The following is a 17,846-nucleotide window of genomic DNA, read 5'->3' on the forward strand; positions in this document are numbered from 1 at the left end:
AAGCGGGAGTTTAATTATTTCATTAATTAATTACATTATCTTTGTTTTTAAAGTGTTCATACTATGAGACGCTGAAAAAATTGAGCGTTACATTATTTGATTTGTACGTTGATTTTGTCAGCCCCAAGAAGTTTTAATATTATATTTGCTTTTCTTTTACAAACAATTTTTTTAAAAAACTAGATTAATTTTTTTTCTTTGACGGCACAGTCATAGTTTTTTAAATAAAATTTCTTTTTAATGTTTTCCTATATGCATTGGTGTTTATTAAAACGATTGAAAATAATAGAAACTCTTTTGAAAGTGGAAGGAAATATTTTTTTTTCATAGTTTATTTTTTAATAAGTGAAGTAAAAAAAAAGACAAAAATAATTTTACTCAATGTCTTTAAATACAAAGAAAAAATTTTGTTAAGCGAAAAATTTATGTTGTGATTTTAAATTATCTGATTGTAAAATATTTTTTGTTACTATTTTTATCGTCTTATCCTTGAAAATTACTTATAAAGTGTATAAGAAAAATGTACATTTTAAATTGAAGAAATAGAAAAAAGCAACGGGAGGTACAGTCGAACTTTCTCTTTCTCGTGTATCATAGTGATTCAACAACATCGCCATACTGCCACACATTTAATCGTGCCGAACGTGCCTTGTTTTCAGCATTGAGAAACTCGATTGGCAATAACTCCTTATTGGTATTATCCAATAGAGCGTAACCATTTTCTAAGAGGTAAGTAGATACAGAATATTGCGATTGTGTGTCAACATTTGAGTTGGAAGACAAATTTTTTTCCACATCTGGTTGTTTGTAGAGCTCAACAAAATAAATTTGTAGACTCGGAGAATAATTTTGGAAATCACATAGAAACACTTGCTTGTCTATTAATTTATGGAAAGCTGCAACACCTTCCTCTTCAAAATCAAGAGGTGGTGCAAGGCCTACAACATCAAAATAAGATGAGGTTTAATTAAAGCAACCCCTTATTGTCAGAAATAGTTTCTACTCTGTAACATATATTGTTATAGAATTAATTACATCACTCATGAGTACACTTAACATTGAAATATCAAAATTAACACAAATAAGTACCTGCTAAACTACAGTGAAAGGCCAACCAAGGCACTGCAGAAGGCAACCATTTAGTAGGACATGCTTCCATAGAAGAAATGTGAACTTTTTCGGAATTTCCATAATCATTATAAAAAACCTCGGCTTCTTGTGTTTTAGGATACAATTTTTTAATGATAGCTCGATACCACTGAGAAAAAATAGATCAAAAATGAGTATTATATAATTTTTATTAACGTTCAACAAGATGCATTAAAATGGCTATAAGAAAGATGTTTAAAAAGTGGTCCAAAGGTTTCTGGCTAACCGAGAAAGCACATATCAAAAACGCGATGTAGCAAATGATCACGACTTATTTTCTCTTTTTCTAATTAAAAAAAACCATTAGTATTGAAAATATCTTGTTCCTGATTCTATTAGCGTTTATAAAATCGACAGTACAAAATAGTGTAGGGAAGGAAGGAAATTTATATAGTAAAAAATATGTACGGGTGACTTTATAGTTAATAACAGAAAGAGTAGTAATGAAAAATTCAATTCCTTACAATTTGAAAAATTAGAAGTAATGAAAACTCACCTGTTTGTCTTCAGAGAATTGACATAAAACGACACTTCCTTTCTGTAACGCTGCCCAACTAATCTTCCTTGTTCCTCCTTGTTTCCTTGATATATATTCCGCTAATTCTGAATGAAATGTTTCTACTTGTTTACTGTCCAGTTTTTGAACATAAAAATCGTTGATATTGCTAGCGTAAATAATGGAAACTAAACATGGATCACGTAAATAATCTGGAATTAAATTTTTATTAAGTAAAGATTTGTTTTGTGTGTCTGAATCGTTGTCACAATCTAAAATATCCTCCACATCGACGTCACCACTCCATACACCTAAACTTTGTCCCATGGCTGCTCTTTGGGCCTCCTCTAGTTGGTTTTGTATTACCGATGGAACACGGCCGAAAATTGTAGAGTAACCTTGACGTACTAAATCAACCGCTATAGCTTCCTTTGCATACCACGCCAGTCCCACAAAAGCTCCTCCTCGTCCACAACTTTGAATTGAAATTTCAACGGGTCGCTGCAAATACTGATGAATTGCATATTGATGAGATTCTTGTGCTATTCCCAATTCCGTTATGCCTTTCAAAGCATCATTTTTGTTTTCGATAGGGGCGCGAACGCCAGCTAATAAAAAGGTGATAATAACCGATTCAGAAGGTATAAAGATTTTGTAACGTGTAGCGCTCATAACGTATTCAATAATTCCTGAAACAGATCCCATTCGTTTAAAGGATCCCTGAAAATGTTTTGCGATATGTGCGTTGGACGAACCCGAGATATCATTGACTCGACGTTTTGCTGGTTTGTCAGTGCTACAATTGCGCCATTCCAAAATAAAAATAAAAAAAGCATTAAAAAAAACCTAACCTATACATTCCCAATTTTTTCTCTTTAGCCTCTTCCTGTTTTTTTTTTAAGATGTCATAATTACTCGCAATAGAGTCCCCATAATCGGGAAGAACTGTAGCAAGCCCTTTGAAAACAAGTTGTTCTGATAAATTTGTTTTTTCATTATCCAGAAGAATCGATACAAAATGCATTTGGTCTAATTTTAAAGTAGGCATTAACACACTTTGACTGTTTGCGTTATAAAAACAAACTCACTTGAGTTATCGGAAGGTATAGGAAAATTTCGCGTTTCTCCTGGTGTGGACGTTATCTTTTTAATATATTCAACCAAAATTTTGACGCGTTTTCCTATAAGCCTCCTTCGTACAAATTCTTTCGCCTCAAAACTCCAAGGTTCTTCATCTCGATTGCGATTACCAAGGCGAGGACACCTGAGAAAATTGTTTATTAGTCAATAACATATAAATTGAAAAAAATCCTACCGAATAGAGGCTAAATATAATCGAACACCCGGGGTGATGCCCAACGTGAAATCATGAAGATCGGCAGCAAGAATACAGTCTCCAGAAATGACTTCAATAACACGAGCAAAATATTCTTTTTTTCCAGCGACGCTTGTTTGACAAAAATCGAAATCTTGCCATATTCTCAATCGATTTGTTTGTGCGCTATGCTGCGCTTCTCGTAATTCGGAGCCATTTTCAGTTAAAGAGACGGTTCGTTCATTCACTCTTCCAAACCCATTACGTAGTAGTAGTGAAGTAAGATTGCCATTAGGATGAATAAATGTACCGTAAACATTTCCAAAATCATCACAACCTTCAATGCGTACATGCAAATCATGATTCAAAATACGTTGTGAAGCGAAATATTTTCCTTCAAGTCCAAATGGTTCCCATTGAATGGCTTGTTCCCCTGTTTCATTATTGTTGATTTTGAATCCGTTCGGATTATAACCAGACAAGGAAAGGGATATATAGGTAGTGTTTTCCGGGAAATACACGCGATAACTTCCAGACGTTCTTACGACCTCAACAATAGCGGGTAAGATTTCATGTAAATATTTTTCTGCAAATGTTTTGGTGTTAGGTGGGTTGAGGAACAACCAGTTAATGACTCGAACTGCTGTCAGTCTTTCATTCATATCTTTAGTCCAGAGACCACGACTATTTTCTTTAGCTTTTTCTTCAGCCGCTACCAAGCTATTATAGTATTGCTCATCACTAGGATTTTCTGTTTTTTTTTGAAAATAACCAATTTTAGCCATTCCTGCTTCCACCATGATCGTTCCAATATCTCGATCATTGTCAAGTAAAATTCTAGCGTATTCTTTTCCATTAATGATCCCGTGAATCGCGTATTTAACACTTTTTCCAATAAGAAGTTTACGAAGAAATTCTCTAGAGTGATATCCAAACGGCTAAGTAGATTCAACGTTGATAAAAAAAATAAGATACTTATTTTTAAAAAGTTTTTTGTTTACCTGGTCAGGGTTTTCATATGTTTTCGTTTTATTAGCAACTTTTGGTGCAACAATTAAAGAAATTGTAACTAGCCTTTCTGGAGGAGGTCCCACTACATTGTAACCGTACATTTGACCCTTATAAATTATATATTCAAGTTGTTTAACATACTTTTTGGAGTACCAACGAGTAAAATTGTGTCTCCGGAAAGAACTTGAGCAACTGTCCCATAAAGCCACTTCATATTGTATGGCTTTTGTTCAAATTCTGTAGAAGCATGTTTAAAACAATAACTATAACGTTCACAAAATTGTTCTTTCAGGTAACGTACCGAAAATTAAATATCCACTAAAGAAGAAAAAAAGATTTCTGTAGATGGTTTGATTCGTTTAGGAATTTTCATAAAACTGTGAAATCAGTAACACATTGATTGAATCGAAGTTTATTAAAACTTATTTCGTTACCCAAAAAAAATGTCATTGCACCGGCTTAAATTTATTATCGTACCGAACCCTACTATACTTTTATGGTAGAGAGTTTAATATTGCATAGTATACTTATATTAAAAAATTAGAATCTATTGATATTTTAATCATAGAATCTAAAAATAATTTTAATGCAATTTTTCATATTAATTGCATTAAAAATTTAATTTTCTATATTTTTACTGGCATAGAAAGAAAAAGAAATGATCCCGAGTACAATTTATTCAAAACTTCACTCGAGTGTTTTAATAAATAGTGTCAAGTTATTTAATGCAATTTGTACACAAGCTGTCAAAAAATTGCTTGATATGTAAATAATAAACTTTAATTTGATTGATTCTGCAAGTAAACATGTTTTTTTTTTTGATACCTTGGCAAAAAAAACAAATTTTCGGTGGTCCAGGCAACAATGATTCTGAAACTGATAAAAAGACAAGGCGTTGAGTTAATTGATTAAAAAAAAGAACAAGTAATCTTTAGTAAAGTTTCTTTTTAAGAACTTTTTGAGAAGCTTTATTAAAGAAATTAGCACACTCATTAACTATAACCTAAAGATACTACGACTTCTTTGAAAATGAAATCGAATGTTGAAACTAATACTGGATGTTTAACATACAATAATATTAGGAGTAATGGTCTAGGCGATTTAGTAAGTACAAAAAAAAAATAAAAAAAAATTGTTTCAATTTTGGAATATACTACAAGGGACAATTTCGTACAGTTGGTGAAAAATTCGGATGGCGTTTACGAAAACCTGTTGCTGGCGTAGACGCATCTTCTCGACCTACCACGCAGCTTGATGGTCGACAGGTAGCATCAGTTCATTGGATATGCTTAGCAAGTCGGGAATATGGTTTAAAAATAGTTATGAAGAATTTGGATAAATTTTACTTTTCTGGGTTCAAAATCACCGTACGGTTTTTTTCTCTCTTTAACTTTACAATAATTAATAAATAGGAATTTTCGAATTTTTCTTAGGATTATGAACCTTTGAAAACCCACATACAAAAGTATTGGTCGTGTACTTTAGAAAAAGGAAAATGGTGTTCTACTGGATGGCATTGGGGAACGCATACAATTGATAGTAAGACACAACCATGTTTTGCATGAACTGTAACGAAAGTTTTTTTTAGAAAATTCGTTTACATTTCAAGTAAATGATTGTGATGCGTTTGATATTCCCCGAGATCGAATAAGTCATGTTAGCGTCAAATATGTTCCCAAAAGTGAACTTGTTTTATTGTTCGTTTTTTAGGTTTCTGTTGCTAAAGGAAACGTGTCTATGCTTATAGAAGGTGATGCTGACAGGTAAGATTTTGTTTCAATGTCCTCATGTACCGAATCGCTTAATATATCCGTTCTAGAGCTGAAGCTGAGGATCAATTACTTGAGATAAGACTTTATACACCTCCAAGTTTAAGTGGAAAAGAAGAGGATTTGGAGTCACATAACGAGGTAATAAAATAATCTGAGTCCTCCTTGTTGATAAGAAATTCTTGTATGACGCTGGAGTTAAAATCGGTTTTTTTGACTGATGCCTTGAAGCTTATAGTGCACATCTATTTAGGCGTTATTATCTCTTCCTAGAACGAAATCTCGCTCTACCCTAGAACCCTTGTGTGTCTTTTCTGATGTTAAATTTTTGGTACCGGCGGGCCGCTTTGATCTTCATGTAAGCATCTTTATTTTTAAGTTTCTCTTCATTTATTAACAAAGATTATTTCATATCGTCTTGATAGATAATCAAAACAATGATAAAACTACACGGAAAATCTAATGATTTTAAAATTATGTATGAAAACATTATAGAGTAAGTTTATTTTCCACTGTTCACCATAAAATTTTCATATAATGCTTTAATGAAATCAAAAATTAGAATGTATTTATTACATGGAGGCTCATCTCCTCATGTCACGCTTTTATTGCGCCTAGCATCTCCACTTCGCAAGGGACACACACCTTATTATAATGCGGTTCTTCAATTTGATGAAAGAAAAGAAATTGAAATCGTTTTGGGTGGGGGAGAGGAAGAAATATCGAATTTAAAAAATTCTTTTAAAAGTTCTCATGTGGCATGTGACATAAAGCAAAATATGTCGGGTTGGTCGAAATGTTAATAATCAGCATAACACTAAGCATATGATTCCCTTCATGTGACAAATTTTGTAGATCATATATATAAAATTGCTTCATGTTTACTGGTTGCCCTTCTTAAGAAGGATATTATAACTTCAGAAACATTCAAATCCTTTTCTGGGCACCCTTGCTTCCGGTGTAGTTATAAAGCAGAAAGCGGTAGCTTTTATCCATTGGAAGAAACATTTATTTTCATTCATAAACCGATACTTATCCTAAAGTAACATCATGAATTATTTTTAAAAAGTTCAAAACATGTTTTTTTCTTGTGTGTTAATCCATAATAGGTATGTAGATATTACGTCAATAACGCTTGGGCGAACTGTTGGTGCCCAAACGAAGCTTTTTGAATTTGACGTTCATATGAAGGGTGGTCAAACACATTCTTTTAGTTCCGTTGATCGACAAGAATCTGGTGTAAGCTAACAAGCCTAACTGTCATCACGCTAAAGTCATTTGGTATGCTTTCTTGAGCTTAGCCCTTACTGGATTTTTTGAAAAAAAAGGAAACTATAACCATTCAATCTTCTGAACTTGGCGTAATAATACTTGAAAAACTTTTTTTGAGTATTTGAATTTTCTTAATTTATAGAAAGCGTACGAAAGATCTGAAACATTTTTGAATGAACAGCTTTCTGAAGACGATGATAGTGAAGACGCAGATCAAGCTAGCTCTGGTTTGCTTTGAACCCACGATAGCGACTAAACATCTGTATTTTTGTTATTTAGAAAGCGGTGAGTCGAAGGACGACGACGAGGAAGATGATAATGAGACGAATGAAGTGGATTCAAATGAATCGTCACTACCGGACGCTTCAGTGACAAGAGAAAAAAAAGAATCTCGAAAGAAACATTTGTCATCAACGACGTCTAAAATTTCCATGGTATTATAATTTTTTTTTTCTGCTGACGAATTCACACGCATAGTGTATTTGGCTTTTAACAAACAATTATTCCTATTTTTGATGAATGTTTTTTTGCTTTTTCTATTTTCCAGAAAACATCGAAAAGTTAACTTTATAACAATTTAAAAATGTATGTCAAGATTTTTTTTTTTTTGAAGAAAAGCTTTCTGTCATTCAAAAACCTTTTGCTATTTACAAAATTAATGTACTACAAGACGTGTTTTTCTTTTAGAAACTTTTTTACTAGAATTTTCTGCTTATTGCGTTTTTTGTTTTTTTGTACATTAATTTTGCTGTTTATTAAACTATAGTTTTTACAAACATTAAACATCCTTCCAACCTTTGTGCGCACACACACACACACACACACAAAATATTCAATTACTAAATTTTTTTTGTTGAACTAAAGTCTACTCAGAATGACTTTGTTAGTTTTAGCAGTCAACAAAATCGCTGATTTCAAATGAATTAAAATGTTTAGCAAAATACATGCTTATTGTTATTAAAAATGTGTCAGTAAAAGTTGGCTTTAAAAAAGCTTCGTGAAGCACACTTTTTAGTGTCTTTGCGCAGAAACTCTTTATCAATTTTAAAAGTAGATAGAAACACTTCAATGATTACCTATGACTTGTTTTCATTGCCAATGATCAAAATTGAATTAAAAAAAAAATCTATTGGAACGTCTTCTTTTAATCATGAGTTTAAGTACTAAATTAATTGTGAACAAGTCACGTCTTTAACCTAGTTGTATAAGTTTTAGAAAAAATAAAACAATTTCGTACATTGGTTTGATAAATAACGCAACGCTCTTTGGGGTTAACAATATATTTTAACAAATTTCTTGAAATGAAAAAGCGAACAAGTGAAAAAAAACTCAGCCTATTGTGTGGAAAGTTTTGATAACTTTTTTATGCGGTACAAAACACACTTTTTAATACTTAAAGCATAAAATTAGATGTTAGTTATAAGACTCAAGAGTAATTTTTTTACAAGAAAAACTTGAAACAAAGTATTTTTAAAATGTGTATGTCCCAACGGGACTGTTAAACAGTTCTACAAGGAAGTCATTGAACAATTAACACATCCTCGTTAATCAATCTGTGTGAATTGGTACAGTGTTGGTACCTTTTCGTTTTCAATATTATTTTAAACTGCTTTATCCGGTAGGAAAGTGTCTTTTAAAGGTTACTGATTTTTACATAAGCCAAAATCAGGTTTCACTTTTCTTTTTTTCACTAAATTTTTAACGTAAAAAATCTTTTTTTCTTCAATCGTTTAAAAATATTGAATTTTCTGCTTAGTCACAACTTTGACTAAAATTTTTTTCTTTTCTCGCTTTCATAATAGCTTTTCTTAACGTTTTGTTTCATATTGAAACTTTTTCAACTTCTCCTTTAGATCTAAGAAATTAAAACAATTTTTTGTAAAAAAATACGAAAATTGAGCTTGCAATATTTCTTTATTATTTTATTACATACATTGAGCTGAAACAAGCAATTTTTTTTGTTATCTCTCAAATTGAATAAGATATTTTTTTTTGTTAAGTATAAAGCATTCTTCGGCGTATAAAAAATTTGTATTTTTCGTAAAAAAAAAGAAGTTTAACAAATTTATACCTTTTCTTTTCTTTGTCCGCTATTTTTGAATTCAGTTTTTTTTAATATTAAATAAAAAAAACTTTTTTTTTGTCTTCCCAACTGTGTCGAGATAATTCATAGTTTTTTTGCATTTTGTTCTTATAGCTCTTTTTTTAACCGCAAACTAGAGTGTTTTAACAAAAACGAAATCAGTTTAAAAGGAGTTCTTAGTTTCTAACAAAGTAACTTTCAACTCGGATTTGTTCTTTCATTTTCAATCGTTAGCATTACAATTCCTTTTTGAATTTTTCCCATTTTATCATTTACTTATTAAATCATTCTTTTTCTACCTCATTAAATTTGTAAGAGAATTGATAAAATAAATATATTGACGTTTTCAAAATGAATCTGGAAGCATCATTAAATCAAAAAACTAAACAGCCAACTAATTATTCATCAACAACACCCGGATATCCAGCAACGGAGACAGTCTATCCAACTCAAACACGTATTCAATCCAGTAATTCAAAATATGTTCCTCCTAGTCGTCGTAAACTATTACTGGACGCCGATAATGCAACTTTTCAACATGACAATTTGACCTGTATGTTTTGATTGTTGACAAAAAACAAGTTGTGATTTCGTGTTTTTGTTTTTTCTTTTCTTCTTCTTTCATTGCTTTAGATTCCGCACCAAGAAACATGAATAATGCCAAATATAATTCAACAGATTCTTATAGCTATCATTCGCGTAACAAAAATAACAGTTTCAACTCGTTTCAAAACTCCAATAATTTTGGTAATGATAGATGGAAAATTACAAATCCTGGTAATAGACAACAAAAATATACACCTGGAAGCAAATTTTCAAATGCATCGTATAATAACAAATCTTTTGGTATGCGTCAACGTGAGTCGAGCACTGGAACTCAGTGGGATGTTCGTGATGGGCGATGTTGGTTAAGTGAGAATGTGAGTGATTTTTGAAAGAAAAAAAAAAATAATTTTAATAAAGACATGAATTTTTTAAATCAATTTTTTGTTTTTAGCCTGATGAAATTTTTACAAAAGATAAAAATAAATCTGTTGGAATCAACTTTAACTCGTATGATGCGATTCCCGTTGATTGTACGGGAAGAGATAATGATAAAATTGTCCCAATTAACTCTTTTCGTGAAACTAAGGGTATTCATGCGCTATTAGCTGAAAATATCGACCGGGTTCAATACGAGCGACCAACTCCCGGTAACTTTTTTAAATTGTTAGTCGCGTGAATTTCATTGGTATTGGAGTGCAGTTCAAAAGTACTCAATTCCTACTATACTCGCAGGCCGTGATTTAATGGCTTGTGCACAAACGGGCTCAGGAAAAACTGCAGCTTTTTTGTTTCCTATTATTACCAATATGTTAAATGAGGGCCCTCCCACCAATTCATCTAGATTTTTACGTCGAAACGGAAAGTTGTATGTTAATTGCCTTGTTTTTTTTTTTCTAAAAAAATATTGTATATGATTGTTTTTTCATATGTTATATTGTCGTAAATAGACCAGCATTACCTGTCACATTAGTGTTATCTCCTACAAGAGAATTAGCCGTTCAAATTTACGAAGAATCAAAAAAGTTTGTCTACAACACAGGTATTCAAACGGTTGTTTTGTATGGTGGGAATGATTTGAAACATCAAATTAACATGCTGGAAAATGGTTGCGATATTTGTGTTGCAACACCTGGACGTTTGGGTGATTTGGTGAAGCGAGATAAAATTTCATTTGGTCTTGTTAAATATTTGGTTTTGGATGAAGCAGATCGCATGTTAGACATGGGTTTCGCTCCTCAAATTTATTCTATAGTCATGCAATCCGATATGCCTACATCAACACAAGGGCGTCGTACAGTTATGTTTAGTGCGACATTTCCTACTCAAATTCAAAAATTAGCTTTGGAATTTCTTCATGATTATATTTTTTTAACAGTTGGCCGTACGGGTGCAACAAATGATTTTATAACTCAAAATCTTATTTATGCAAACGAAAAAGCAAAACCAAACAGACTTTTAAATATTTTATCCGAGTGTAAGGGAGGTTTAATGTTAGTGTTTGTTGAAACAAAAAAAAAGGCTGATCTAATAGAAAAATTTTTAATTGAGTTTGGTTTATCCGCTGTTGCTATTCATGGTGATAAAACACAACACGATCGAGAAAAAGCATTAACTTCGTTTCGTACTGGGAAAAAACCTATTTTAGTGGCAACAGATGTAGCAGCAAGAGGTTTAGATATTCATAATATTGAACATGTCGTCAATTGTGATTTACCTTCACGCATTGATGATTATGTACACCGGTAAAAATTGTAACATTGTTCAAAATTCATATCATACAAGAAATTTTCAATAAATGCTTTAATAGGATTGGACGTACTGGGCGTGCTGGAAATCGAGGCATTGCTACAAGCTTTGTTAATGAAAAAGATCGTCCCGTTCTACGAGATTTATTGGGTCTCTTGGAAGATGCTAATCAAGAAGTTCCTTCTTGGTTTTATGATATGGTTCGTACTTGTACTTCTGCCCATCGTTCTTTTACTTATAATTCCAAGTCAACATATGGAAAAACGTTTCAAGTACGAGGACAACGACAAGGTGTGTATTTGTGTTTTGAGAAAAAATGCAACACAAATTTGAAACTGTCTTGTTTCTTGTGATTTCAATTTTGATTTTTCAGATACTTTCGGCGGACATGATTTTAGAAACAGCAATCGTTCTGGAGCCAATTCCACAGCACTCTCAACGACACGGCATTTTCAGCCAACAAGTAATAATTATCATAATAGTACTAGTAATTCAAATCAAGGTAACATTGTTAGCATGTTGAGAATGCTTTAGTAGTTTTTCCTTTCACTTTTTATTTTGACAGTTAATCATCTTCGTACGACAGAACCACAACATCGATACGTTGAAGCAACATCGCATAGCAAAGTAGATGAGGAAGATGGCTGGTAATGTTTATTAAAATCTTATTTGGAAAATTCGCTTGACATGTAAAAAACACATTCTTTTCGTTAATATTATGAAACAAAATAATTTAGTTTATAAAAAAGTGTTAGTTAATTTTTCACTTTAAATGCATACAGCGTTTCTTTTTTTTTAGTTAAAGCATAAAGTTGTGTAATGTTTTTTTTTGACATGATAAAAAAAAATAATTTCATATTTATATATTCTTAATATCTGCACCGACGTTAAATTAAAATGTCGATCCAATGATGAGACTATTTCTATTTTTTCTTATTAAAAACAATGAAGAACGTCAATTAACTAAATAAAAATTGTTCTTATGCGTGAATGCCATAAAAATAATATTGTAGTAAAAACAAGTTTTCTTTACTAAGAAAGTACGTAAAATAATTTAACTACTGGATGGTCAAATCGTAATAACATCAATAGAAGGCACCGGCATTGATGGATAAACTGCAACATTACATAGTCTACATTGTTGTTTTGAGTCAGAAAAACTCAGTAAAAAGAGTTTCGTTCATTTTAAAATAGTTTCTGAGGTCAAAGCGAAAATTTTAAAAAAATGTGTTGCTGAGTTTGTTACTGTAAAAATGTGCCGGTGAATATGTTACTGTTAAAATGTGCGTCTTTAATTTTGTTGAGTTAAACAATGACTGGCAAGAACGAAACCGTCAAAAAGACTGCTTCATGAGTTAGGATAGGATAATACTTTAAAGACGCATGAGAATCGAAAAAAACGCCTTTAAAAATGCCATTGTTGTCTCCATTAAATAAAACGAATTTTGTGAATATTACTGACGCTGACATGTTCTACTTTGCCGTGTTGAACACCCCAAAGATAATAGTAAAATAATATAGCCAACTACACCAACAAAAAACACAATCAAGTAAGTTATCTTAAAGAAACCATCCATTAACTTCAACTTACAGGTTGCCCAGTAAAGCAAAAAACAACCCAAAACAGAGCGTTTCCAATAATAGGATACTTTTTAAACTTTTTCATATCATTCAAGAAAAAAACCCATTAGTGTTAAATACTAATGATATTAAAGAAAACATACCAAGGGTTTGGATGTAATATAAATCAAAGGAACTTGAGCAATAAATCCTGTAAAGACAAGTCCTGTCCAACCTAAACGTAATGGTACAACAACCTAAAACAATTTTGTGTTTGGTTTGTTAAAAAGAAAAGAAAAAAAACACGTTATCTTACCAAATATTCATGGGCTAAAGCTGAAATAATAAAAATGATTTGTCCAGAAACGAAACGCGACAAACCTAAAAAAAGTTTAAAAAAATAGATTTTATTGAAACGTGTTAAAAAATTAAATTGACCTTTGCTTAAAAGTGGCTTGTGTAAATGACGAGCAAAAAAGTTATGGATTGGACGATTCCATTTACGCCAATATTCATCAAATGATGATGAATTCCACCAATCACCATAAAAATCCCGATCTGCAAAATATGTGATTTCCGCTAAAATATTAAGCCAGTGATGAAAAAGTATAAAAAACATAAGAAGCCAAACGCAAAGATTAGGAACCGATAAATTCAAAATACGCTCCGACAAATGAAGGAAAATGTGAAGTACAGACATTTGTTTGAAGATATCAACCGACACGAAAGTATTCTGTAGGATTACTACCATATATTGTTCAATAACAATTCTAAAAAAAATATTTTTTTTTTAGTAGTGATATTAATAAGAAGTGTTTTGAATTTGACATCTTACTTTATTAAAATGAAAAAAAAAAACATTTGGCCGAAATGACGTAACACAGAGGTCCAACGGATACTATTTGTTCTAGGGTAGTGAAACTATTGTAAAGAAATCATATCAAATAAAATATTTTTTTATTGTAATAAAAACAATGTTTTATTAAAAATAAACTGAAATCAAATAAAAAACTTTTCAAGTAAACTCTTTCATCACTAAGAAAAAAAAGATGTAGTTTTTAATCAATAATTTAACCATTACCATAGTCTTGTGACTAAATGTGAATTTGTCTTATTACACTAATGAGAAAAAATACTGACAGAAAAAGCGATCGAGTCATTTGTATCACTAGTGGTTAGTGTTAAAAAAATGAATGGTTTTAAGGTATTTATGAAATTAACAAGACAAAAATTAAATTTAAAGATTACCTGGAAGCATAATGTTGGCATGATTAAATACGTATAGTAATCAAAAAAATTTAAGAATTCTGGGTAACTTTTATGAATTGCTGCAAGCTGCAATATGGCTTTTTGTCTGTACAAAAAAATACAACTTCCGTTACTTGAAACGCTTAGGATTTGACATATAACTTGAAATATCAATAGTGATTCTTTTACTTTATACAAGAGCGAATATCATAAAGAACATGATGAAAAGAAACAAGTTTCAAAAACCACGTAATAGAACATCCTATTAAAACGGTTCCACATACTATTACAATGCACAAGAAACAAACAAGGAAATAAATGTTAATAACGTCAATGTTTTATTTTTACTACGAAACCATTTTAAAAAATTTTATTGACAAAATTAAACTTACAAGGATCAACATTATGAATCCCCAGCGTATAATAGGGTACAATAAGCACCAATACTGCGTTAAGAGAGCTTAAAAAAAAACTCTATAATTTGGTATTCAAGCAAAAGATCGTAGGACAAAGGCAGAAAACGATAGTCGTACATATGGTATGAAATGTATGTTACTTACTAAAATTTTAAAAACTTTAGGAAAAGAACGAAAAAAAAAAGGATATAGAAATTTTTCCAAAAAAAAAGCCATGACAAAATTTAGATCCATCTAATCAGGTTATTCAAGCAATGTTACGACAACACACTTCAGAATAAAGTGATACATACTATAATAAGACTTAATAAAATGGGCCAATTATCAATTAAATCTTTAAAACTTGTAGGGGGTAATAATCGCGCTCGTACACCTTGGCGAAATGGAATATGTTAATACTTTCATTATTTTAGAGTCAGATTGTTAATCGAAAAAAATTTGTGAATGATAACTCACATACCGTATTTTAATAGATTTTCGATAACTAAGCGAGCATTTTGAGCCACAAGAACAATACATATTAAATTCAAAAATCCTCTTAAATTGATATCACAGTTCAAATGTGAAAATAAACTGATACGGGAAGCTACATGATAATTACTGAACGCTGGGCGACCCCGAAAATTATGTGGTGGTAAACATAACTCTTTAGCGTTGTCTTTTTTTTGAACCACGTTTTCAATTTTTTCTGCATCCTTTTTATTACTTTCTTTCATCGCACTAAGCTTTGATTGACTTTTACTAGAAAAGTCATTCATGTTTCGTTGATATATTTCAAAACTCATAAAATCAATGTCCTGGTTTACTTTGATTAAAAGTACACTTTCAAAACGGCAATCATTTGGAATTAAATGTTTGACATTATATACATCCTAATAAAGATATCCTTTATTGGATATCGCTTCTATTCTTTAACAACTAGCTTTTCTGTAATTTTCTAACAAGCAACAATCAATGTTAAATTTAAAAAATAAGATTCATTGACGACGAAGATCAGAAAAATTCACAAAAGTTTATAAAAAAAACAGCATTCACCTCCTATCAAAACAGACGTCAGTAATCATATATGAACCTCTTTTGTAGTATCATAAAACATTCTTTTTCTAATATATGTTTTCTTTTCTTAACGAGAATAGGAACATACTTTTTAATCAATAAAACGATAATACTTTTACACTACGTTCCGCTTTTATAAAGAAAAAGTAAGTTTATGTTGCTTTAAAAAAAAAAAAGTGTGAAACAGATAATACATCATGTAACGACATGTATTATTTTTATTATTCTTATTATTATTGTGTTCTTTCTTCTTAATCAAATGGGATGTTTTTATATGTCACAAGAACACTACAAACATTTTTATGAATCCACCTAGAGCCGGCTGCCGTCATTTTGGCGGTTTTTAACGAACGAAAATTACTTAATGGTTTTAGATTCTTTTTTTTTTTATTTCCTTATAGAGAATAAGATAATTGACAAAAAAAAAGTTTGTTTTAATAAATGCGTTGAATATTGTTTTAAAAAAATACGTCTATTTAATAAGGGAGTCGTCTTTGATTATATATCCATGTCGATATCTACATCCATAAAAAAGTGAACAACGTTCAAATTATAACTCAAAACAAACCTGTTTCAAACCGGGCAATTCGAAAATAAATCCAATGGGAGTTAACTTTAAAGAACCTAAAATGTTGGGTAACAGTGTATTAAATAGTATCCATACTCCATAGATTTGGGATAAAACTCCTATTAACATTTTTTTACAATCGTTTCTATCAAAAAAAAATATAGTATCTACCAAAAAACGGCCATCGTAGTACAATAATAGTTAGTCCCAAAAAAAAAAAAAAGGATCCTGTACAAGATTACCATTCAAAAGATAAAAGATTTACATTTTTTTAATAGTTTTTGAATTGCTATTATTACCTTTTAATTTATTACGTTTTATAAAAAAGCGAATGGTATTATAAGGACCTAGAAGAAATATCATTCCTAATAAAAATGAAATCTGATAAGAAAGTCGTGTGGAGTTGAAGAAATAACAGGCAATGGTGTGTACAAAAAAGTTTTCAGTCAACGCACATTTGCGAAGCAAAGAAAAATCCGATCAAATAAAAAAAGAACACCAAGGAATAAAAACAAAAGACCTAGGCCACATAATCCTATACCGAGACGACGATTTTCAGTAAACATGAAGAACACAATGTCCGTATCGAAATTAATTGTAAAGAAGATCAGAAAAACATTAGCCTAAAGAATGTTTTTGTTTGTTGAATCATTAAAAAAATATTAATGTTTTAATTAATTCAGTTTTTTACATATACTAAAATGTTTTCAGGATGACTGAGTTTAAGAGTAAATCTTAACAAAGACACTTTTAAAAGCTAGTCATGTTGTAGTGAGTTCAAGCTCTTACTCTGAAGGTACAGTTGTACAATTTGGATACTTGGTTATCCAGATTTTTTTGTGTTGAACTATTTTTATTAAATTATTTTGAAGTACAAAAAAAAATTTCTCAAGACCGCTGCTAAACTTTAATTATTTAACATTGGCGTTGTAGTATTTGTGAACTATGTAAAGAAATATAAATCTTCTTATGAATATTACTTATAGCAAACACATTGATAAATTCAAATTAAACTATTTGTTTATAGAGTATAGTTCAAAACAATTTATTAAAATGTCGTTTTGTTAAAAAATGTCGTAGTGAAACTATTTTTAAAATCTTGAAACCTGAATACAAAAGTTTGGAATTCTCAAATTTTTGACCGTTATGAATTGCAATAAATGTTTTAAAACTTTTTCTTATAGTTATAAGAAGAATTCTAATACTAATAAAACATTTTCACTCATAATGCTTGCTTTGAATTCATTTCCTTAATAACAAGGGGTATAAAAAAAAAATAAAATATGGTAGGGCTGGGCAACTAGTTTTTTAAAAACAAAATATTTTCAAAAGTGAGTCTGCTTTTTCGAGTGAGTATGATTTTTGAGTGAGCGATATGGGTAAGTTCACATGACCTCTTATCACTAGAGGACCGAAAAAAATTTACCTTAAACTACGTTTTTTCGTGTGAAAATTATGATTTGATTGCTCATAGTATCCGTGAATTCATGCAAATGAATTCTACAGTCCAACTTAACAAAAGCTTTCATAAAGTTTGTTTTTCTTTTTACTAGAAGTAAAACAAAGAAAAAGAATCATTGATAATATACAGATTAGAATATCTGGACTGAG

The 17,846-nt window shown here is 30.8% G+C and overlaps 4 protein-coding genes and 1 long non-coding RNA gene across 10 annotated transcripts; 2 read left to right on the forward strand and 3 right to left on the reverse strand.

The window, feature by feature from the left end:
• Positions 1–70: 70 nt before the first annotated feature.
• Positions 71–4,349, reverse strand: LOC128883869 (staphylococcal nuclease domain-containing protein 1-like). Of its 3 annotated transcripts, none has more exons than XM_054136707.1 (9): positions 4,273–4,349; positions 4,113–4,208; positions 3,962–4,053; positions 2,961–3,898; positions 2,734–2,909; positions 2,497–2,674; positions 1,646–2,441; positions 1,090–1,258; positions 71–938 (listed from the first exon to the last, which is right to left on the reverse strand). In XM_054136707.1, exons 2-9 carry the CDS (start codon positions 4,183–4,185, stop codon positions 592–594), a joined length of 2,769 nt encoding a protein of 922 aa, XP_053992682.1. In that variant the 5' UTR covers positions 4,186–4,208; positions 4,273–4,349; the 3' UTR covers positions 71–591. The 3 variants fall into 3 exon arrangements, 2 of the variants coding, with proteins under 2 accessions (XP_053992682.1, XP_053992683.1); XR_008459134.1 differs by lacking the exon at positions 71–938 and adding an exon at positions 1,376–1,435 and having other exon boundaries at positions 1,212–1,258; positions 1,614–2,441; XM_054136708.1 differs by lacking the exon at positions 71–938 and adding an exon at positions 1,376–1,435 and having other exon boundaries at positions 1,214–1,258.
• LOC128883876 (FACT complex subunit SSRP1-like) lies at positions 4,073–7,840 on the forward strand. Its single transcript, XM_054136727.1, has 16 exons — positions 4,073–4,263; positions 4,317–5,075; positions 5,132–5,338; positions 5,405–5,510; positions 5,560–5,627; positions 5,682–5,734; positions 5,791–5,881; positions 5,994–6,098; positions 6,166–6,236; positions 6,303–6,526; positions 6,596–6,782; positions 6,850–6,979; positions 7,042–7,101; positions 7,155–7,239; positions 7,292–7,446; positions 7,560–7,840. Exons 2-16 carry the CDS (start codon positions 5,001–5,003, stop codon positions 7,575–7,577), a joined length of 1,635 nt encoding a protein of 544 aa, XP_053992702.1. The 5' UTR covers positions 4,073–4,263; positions 4,317–5,000; the 3' UTR covers positions 7,578–7,840.
• A 760-nt stretch (positions 7,841–8,600) lies between these two features.
• LOC128883652 (uncharacterized) lies at positions 8,601–12,251 on the forward strand. Its single transcript, XM_054136232.1, has 8 exons — positions 8,601–9,648; positions 9,729–10,015; positions 10,093–10,288; positions 10,341–10,506; positions 10,589–11,383; positions 11,449–11,678; positions 11,761–11,889; positions 11,953–12,251. Exons 1-8 carry the CDS (start codon positions 9,447–9,449, stop codon positions 12,036–12,038), a joined length of 2,091 nt encoding a protein of 696 aa, XP_053992207.1. The 5' UTR covers positions 8,601–9,446; the 3' UTR covers positions 12,039–12,251.
• A 132-nt stretch (positions 12,252–12,383) lies between these two features.
• LOC128883653 (uncharacterized) lies at positions 12,384–14,836 on the reverse strand. Of its 2 annotated transcripts, XM_054136234.1 has the most exons (10): positions 14,756–14,836; positions 14,588–14,669; positions 14,385–14,478; positions 14,196–14,301; positions 13,783–13,868; positions 13,386–13,717; positions 13,264–13,328; positions 13,112–13,204; positions 12,979–13,044; positions 12,384–12,912 (listed from the first exon to the last, which is right to left on the reverse strand). In XM_054136234.1, exons 1-10 carry the CDS (start codon positions 14,825–14,827, stop codon positions 12,817–12,819), a joined length of 1,092 nt encoding a protein of 363 aa, XP_053992209.1. In that variant the 5' UTR covers positions 14,828–14,836; the 3' UTR covers positions 12,384–12,816. The 2 variants fall into 2 exon arrangements, with proteins under 2 accessions (XP_053992209.1, XP_053992208.1); XM_054136233.1 differs by having other exon boundaries at positions 13,264–13,717.
• A 911-nt stretch (positions 14,837–15,747) lies between these two features.
• LOC128884063 (uncharacterized) lies at positions 15,748–17,127 on the reverse strand. 3 transcript variants are annotated; one of them, XR_008459215.1, is made up of 5 exons: positions 16,691–17,127; positions 16,535–16,600; positions 16,407–16,463; positions 16,236–16,354; positions 15,748–16,185 (listed from the first exon to the last, which is right to left on the reverse strand). It is a non-coding gene; the product is annotated as an uncharacterized LOC128884063 (long non-coding RNA). The 3 variants fall into 3 exon arrangements; XR_008459214.1 differs by having other exon boundaries at positions 16,535–16,616; XR_008459213.1 differs by having other exon boundaries at positions 16,535–17,127.
• Between the last annotated feature and the right edge of the window lie 719 nt (positions 17,128–17,846).

The sequence above is a fragment of the Hylaeus volcanicus genome, unplaced genomic scaffold (genome assembly GCF_026283585.1).
Source record: "Hylaeus volcanicus isolate JK05 unplaced genomic scaffold, UHH_iyHylVolc1.0_haploid 12237, whole genome shotgun sequence".
Classification (NCBI taxonomy): domain Eukaryota; kingdom Metazoa; phylum Arthropoda; class Insecta; order Hymenoptera; family Colletidae; genus Hylaeus; species Hylaeus volcanicus.